This window comes from Petaurus breviceps, unplaced genomic scaffold, assembly GCF_028583685.1.
Source record: "Petaurus breviceps papuanus isolate PSGF00001 unplaced genomic scaffold, PetGlider_PUasm1.0 490, whole genome shotgun sequence".
NCBI lineage: Eukaryota > Metazoa > Chordata > Mammalia > Diprotodontia > Petauridae > Petaurus > Petaurus breviceps.
Genome location: NW_027186352.1, coordinates 12,119,227 through 12,125,742, shown reverse-complemented (window position 1 = coordinate 12,125,742; position 6,516 = coordinate 12,119,227). Strand labels below are relative to the sequence as shown.

At 52.7% G+C, this 6,516-nt stretch overlaps 1 protein-coding gene across 4 annotated transcripts in view; it reads left to right on the top strand.

Moving 5' to 3' along the window:
* Positions 1-152: 152 nt before the first annotated feature.
* The window catches only part of FAS (Fas cell surface death receptor), a 41,066-nt gene continuing 34,702 nt past the window's right edge, over positions 153-6,516 (top strand). The window contains exons 1-2 of one of the 4 annotated variants that reach the window (XM_069101758.1): positions 153-643; positions 795-842. In XM_069101758.1, the coding sequence (XP_068957859.1) occupies positions 626-643; positions 795-842 (66 nt within the window). In that variant the 5' untranslated portion in view covers positions 153-625. The remainder of the gene's footprint in view (positions 644-794; positions 843-6,516) is intronic. The other 3 variants (XM_069101757.1, XM_069101759.1, XM_069101761.1) reach the window with 3 other exon arrangements.

The following is a 6,516-nucleotide window of genomic DNA, read 5'->3' as shown; positions in this document are numbered from 1 at the left end:
CTCTCTCTCTGTCTCTCTCTCTCTCTCTGTCTCTCTGTCCGTCTCTCCCTCCCCTTCCTCCCTCCCTCCCCCGTCCTTCTCCTTTTCTCTCATAGCACACTTGGGTGCAGGGAGGTGGCGGGGAAGCGAGGAGGCACAAGGCTCTAAGACCCTAAGTGACCGAGCACTGTAGACCGACCTGCGCTGAAGTAGGTCCCATATTGGGAGTTCGGTCAGAGCCATACATTAGCCACGTTATGAGGCGCGTGATTACGGCTATATGAATCCAACAAAGCTCTTTCAAAGGGGAGCGAGGGGTGTCTCGGAGATGTTTCCTTTGTATTCCCACTTCTTCGAACTGTCTGGCTCAGGGTGAGATAAATGCTCTTTGACGCGCTGGCTTTCCTGGCGAGAACTCTCTAGGAAAAGTAGTTCCAGGATTATTATTCCCATTTTACGGCGGGGAAACTGAGTCACAGAAAAGGAAAATTCAGTACCCTAGGGCACACGGCCACATACTGAGCTGTAGGACTGGCACTGGCTGAACCTGCTCCCCCAGTTCCCTGGGGTGCCTTCCTTTAGAATGGCATTCAGTGCCTCGGGCGAAGAAAGTGACCGGCTGGGAGACCGACAGAGGAAGTAATGAATGGGAGGGGGAGACTGGGTGAGTGAGGGGCGGCAGGGGCCGGGGGACGCGGGGCGGGGGGGGGGATGGGGGGGAGTGGGGGGGGGGGGGGGGGCGGACCCCGCCCAGCCCCGCCCCGACCGGCCTCCAGCCTTGCCTTGCCTCTTCTACTTTCATTTTCTGGCTCTAGACAGTCATGGGCGGCCACAGCCTTCTGGAGGTCCCGCTTCTGCTTCTGGTGAGTAATAACACTCGCGCCTCATTGCCTTCCTTAAGCCTTAGGGGGAAGTTTGGCGGGCTGGGCGGGGAAGCCCTCCCAGGAGTGCGGGCCGCGGGCCCCCGCCAGAGCCGCCCCATAGCTGGCAGGGCTTCCCTGAGTGTCCAGGAGATGCCACAAGGTCCCCGCAGGAGAGCCTGGAAGGGGACGGGGGTTAGACTTGGGCGAGAACTTCCCTAGCCCCGGGGGAGTGTGTCGATGCCCGCTGCCTGCTGGCTTGCGAGCCGCTCTGGGGAAGTCGGGGCAAGCCGGGAAACTCCCCCACCTTTCCCTATCTGCGCTGCCAGAGTCAGGGGAATGGGAGATAGAGGCGGCACCGGGTCTTGGGAGGGTGGGGCTTGCACTGGGGGAAGAGGGGGAAACCCGCGGCTGCGCTCACCCGGGAAGGGCGGTAGAGACAGCACAGTAATCATGCCCTTACATGCCCGCGGGGCAGAAGGACTAGGAGTAATCTCCGGGATGTTGACTTCGCCTTGCTTCCTGGAAATCAGACTCCCAGGAGATCGCTTAGATCTTCCTGGGAGAAGTCGCTTGACAGCCAGAGATGGCAGCGACCTTCGTGGCCCGGAGCCTGGGGAGTCTGGAACCGTGGGTCACAACTGCCTTACGCGTTCCCAGGGTCTTTCCTGGGACCCTTAAGGCTGAATACTGTGCATGGTCAGGTCGGGTCCCCAGCCCCCATCAACCAGGTAATTATTAAGCAAGGACAGTCGGCGGACCTTGTCTGGAGCTCGTCTGCGCGCCAATGGATTGTGACCTCCTGGGGCAGAGACAGTCTTTGTATCCCAAGTGGTTTAGGTCAATTCCTAGCCAATCACAGTTGTTTAATAAATGCTTGGAGCAGCTAGGTGGCCCTGTGTGTGGATAGAGTGTAGGCCCTGGAGTCAGGAACACCTGTGTTCAAATCCAGCCTCAGACATACGCTAGCTGTGTGACCCTGGGCAAGTCAATTAACCCTGTTTGCCTCAGTTTCTCCATCTGTCAGATGAGCCAGAGAAGGAAATGGCCAACCACTCCAGGATCTTTGCCAAGAAAATCCCAAAGGGGATCATGAAGATCTTACAGTAAACTTGCATTCCAATTGGAGAGATGAGTTTGTGTATATACATGTTGTGTTTATGTCAGTAGTGAGATAATATTTAGAGATAGGTTTGTATGTGTGTGTGTCTCTGCAGGGTAGATAGAAAGTTAATAAATACAAATAGATACCAAGTAATTAAATACAGGCCCTAGTTCTTGTAACACAAGGTAGGGCTGCATAGACATCCAGTCATTCATAGCCCCCAGGATGCCCAATACACACAGTAGGCACTCCATGCATGAAGTTGATCCAATTAGCAAACGCTTCCAGGGTTCCAGGAAGTCACCAGTGGGTTCCTTCATCCCCCTCACTGTGCAGAGAAAAAAGCACCAGAAAGGGGGACTTGCCCACAAGTAATCCCTCAGGTGGCAGACTCAGGGTATGAGCCTGGGCCCTCTTTCTTTCCTATACTTTAAGGACAGCTTGAACCCTCTTCTTCCCTGGATAGGGAAAATAGAAGCATTAGGGAGCTGTTTGCCCCTGTCCTTTTTTCCACATGGGAAACTGAGGCCCAAAGAGGGGAAGAGACTTACCCAGGGTCATACAGGCAATAAATGGCCTGCTCAAGACCTGTGCCCAGGTCTTCTAACTCAGCCACTGCTGAGGTAATAGAAAAGCCAGTCCAGAGAGAGACAGGGACAAAGACAGACAGAGGCCAAGACAAGAGTCAGAGAGGGCTCGATGCCTCCCAATCCCCAGATACTTCCATTGGCTACAGGAGAGATTTAGGACCAGAAGGGACTTTACTGACTATTGAGTCCAACTCCCTTATTATAGGAAGGCAAGCAGGAAGGAAGGAAAGAAGGGAGGGAGGAGGGAGGGAGAGAAAAAAGGAGGGAGGAAGGAAGGAAGGGGGAAGGAGAAGAGGAAGGAAGGGAGAGAGGGAGGGAAGGAGGAAGGAAAGAAAGGAGGGAAGGAGAGAAGGAAGAAAGAAAGGAAGGAGGGAGAGAAAAAAGGAGGGAGCACTTATTAATTTCCTATTATTTGTCAGACACAGTACTCAGCACTTTTCAAATATTCTCTCCTTTGAGCCTCACAACAACCCTGGAAGGTGCTATTATTATCCAAATTTTACAGATGAGGAAACTAAGACAAACAGAGGTGAAATGACCGGCCCAGCTAGTTAGTGCCTAAGGCCAAATTTGAACTCAAGTCTTCCTGAGTAGGAAACTGAGGCCCAGAGAGAGAAAGGATTCCAGAATCATGGATTCAGAGTTGGAAGGGCTTCTCCCAAGGCTGTTGGTCCCGATTCCCAGTTTTACAGGGGAAGAAACTGAGAGAAAGAGCCTAAGTACTTAATCTTGCCCTGGGGTCACTGAGTAATGAACCCCGGGGGCAAGAGTTGAATGCAGTCCTCCCAGTGCACGACCAGCAGTCCATCCTCTGTGACAAACCATGTCTTCAGGAAGGTGAAAGGGACTGTTCAAAGCCAGAGCTGTGCTAAGTGTCAGAGTCAAATTCAAACCCAGGGCAAGTCTGGGTGTGGGAGAGGGCTGAGCCAGAAGGAAGCAGGGTGTGAGCGCCTCTTCAAAGGCCTGTCTCTTGACAGCCAGTGGCTTTTCCCTGCTTGCCCCAGGAAGGTAGAGGCAGGAATAATGGCTGGAAGTTGCCATTAGGTCAACTTGGACTTGAGTATAAAGAACCTTCCTGAGCTGGCCCGGAAGCAAGGTCTGCTTCAGAGGGAGGGAGCTCCTCAGTCCTGGAGGCCTTCAGGGAGGCTGTTGGGGAAGGGAGCTACCACAAAGCTTCCCCCACCTCTGAGGGGGCTATCCTGGGACTTCATACTTAATATTCTTCCCACGGCACCCCCTGGACCACTGAACTAGAACAGAAAGTTTCCCGACGGCTGAGGGCTTCCCGACAAGGCAGCGGCCCGCAGGGCACAGGCAGGGCTCCCTGTGTGGGGGAGCCTAGACTGAAAGTGGATTTTTGCCCATCCATCAGAAGCTAAGGAAGGATGAGGAAAGTCAGTGTGGAAGACAGCAACAGATTGGGGGAAGGAGCCTGTCTCTAATCTTGGCGTTCCCTCTGCCCAGCTGTGTGATCCTAGTCAAGACACCTTTCCTTTCTGGGCCTCAGTTTGCCCATCGGAGAAATGTGAGCATTGGCCTAGATGGTCTCAGGGATCTCTTTGGCTCTAAAGCCCTCCATCTGTGTTCAAAAGAGTGTTATTCCTCAGTCCCCAAGCCTGTTTGTTTCTTCTTGGGCTGCTGAAAGCCAGGGCAATATCATATCTTGGTGGTGGTGGTGGTGATATCGGTAGCAGCAGCAGGAAGATAATAGATAATAATAGTAATAACAAAACTAATAGAAATCTTGGCTGTGCTTTTAGTGCTTTAAGGTTTGCAAGCCCTGGACGTGCCTTACGTCATGTGGGCTTCAGAACTACCTAACGAGCTTGGACCTGCAGGGATTATTGCCCCCATTTGAGAGATGAGGAAACTGAGTGCTTTGCCCATGGTCACCCTGATACACAGCCCAGATCTCTCTGCTTCTCCCTTTCTCTTTGATGGGAAGATTTCACTGTCACTCTTTAGCAATGGCGGATTATATGAGAAGGGCCTTTTAGAAGGCTGCTGGTATCCCCACCCAGATTCCTCAGCTCCTCCCCTGGTGAAAAAATGGACCTTTCTCTTCCTGTTGATTGTGATGTCTTAAAATTCCTTTGGTCTCCTGAGAGCCAGCCCTCTTCCGGGCCTTACACACTGCCCTCACTGTGAGTGAAGCGTGTCCACAGGAGGGCAGCCAGGAAGGCAACCTGACTGGAGGCTGGGCCACAGGAGGCCCTTGCTTATCCTGGAGAAGAGGGGGGATGGGGAAAGCTGCCTTCAAGTATGTGAAAGACTTTCAAGGAGAAGCATTATTGGGTGCCTCAGTCCCAGGACTGCAGGGACCTCAGGGACCATCTAAGTCATGCCCTCACTTTACTCATGATGAAGCAGAGGCCTGAGAGGAGAAGGCACTTGCCCCAAGTCACAGAGGACAGGCAGAATTTGAGCCCAGGTTTCTGGCTCCCAGCCTTCCTGGTCTCAGACCTAGGGGGAGTGTTGTGAAAAGTCAGCTTTAGGCTCAAGGTAAGAAGAGAGAACTGTGCAGAGAGGGCCTTGGGAGGCAGTGGGCCCCCTTTGTTAGAAGTCTTCCGCCAGAAGCTGAGCTTGTACCCTGGGGAGGGTGAGTCCAGATGAGGCCTCCTAGTGTGGATTCTGCCTCCACTGGGCCCGCTCAGTAATTTAGGAACAGCCAGAGTGCCTCAAAGTGGCCTGTGGCAGGAGGGAGGGATTGAGCAGCATGGATGAAATGCTTACCATGCACCAGGCTTGGTACTAGGGTGCTGGGATATAAATACAAAAAGCAAATCAATCCCTGCCCTCAAGGGACTTACATAATAATAATCATGAAAGAGAAGACATTCGAGGGAGGTGGCCAGGGAGGCCACAGGGTAGGAGATCTGAGCTCCAGGTCCCTGGATGTGCCCTCCCCAAGAGGTGGCTTCCTGACTTCCCCAAGGCCAAGGGAGGAGGGCGAGTGCCTCGCGCCCAATGGGAGTATGGGGGGGGGGGGTCTGGTCCCCTTGGCGGGGGTAGGCGCCCCCCCAGCCAGGACCCTTTTCAAGTGCAGTTCAGCCATCATCCCACTGGTAGGAAATCGAGTTTCCTCGAGTGCCCGATGTGGTAGAGTATTTAGTGCCAGTGCTGGATCAGGACCCCTCGATGTGCCCTGCTGTGCTCACTCACACGCGCGCTCACACACGCACACACATATACACACATGCTCACACACACACAAAGCACCGAAGCAGCTTCCTTGCTCCCTGTTCTGTTGCCTTTCTTGAGAGCATTTCTGACATCTTTTCCTCATTTTCCGCAGTTTGTGTTGATACCTCGTTCTTCATAAAAACACATGCTCAGGACGCTTTCCTGACCCATGGTCAGTCCTGGAGCATCTTCCTGTTCCCAGGGGCTCCTCAGGTGGGGCTGAGATCAGTAACCAGGGGAGGATCCAGGATGCTGTGGCATGGTGGGCTTTAGGCTGAAAACTCCTTGGAGATCATTAAATCCAAGCTTCCAGTTCAATCTTTTGTGAGATAAATGGAATTAGAACAAACCTGCCATTTTGTAGGTGAGGAAATAGAGGCACAGAGAAGCCAAGGAATAACAAAGCCAGGCTTTGGACCCCTGCCCTCTGCCTCTATCTAGCTCCAGCTCTCTCCATGGCACCACTGCTGCCTTTCTAGAGAAGGAGAAGAAATTCTCCCTCCCTCTAGGACTGACCTGGCTCCTCCCAACTGAATTTAAATCAATATCTAATCTTTTTAATTCTCCTACCCATAAGACTTAGAAAGAAAATCAATGTCCTTTTGTTCAGACCTACAAGTGGTACAATAGACAGAACACTCAGCCCAGAGTCAGGAAGACTGGAGTTTAGATTTGACCTTAGACACTAGCAGTGTGACCCTAGCCAAGTCACTGAACCTCTGTTTCTTCAACTGGAAAATGGGGATAACAGCACCTAACTTACAAGGTTGTTGTAAGGATCAAACTAAATGTGTGTGTG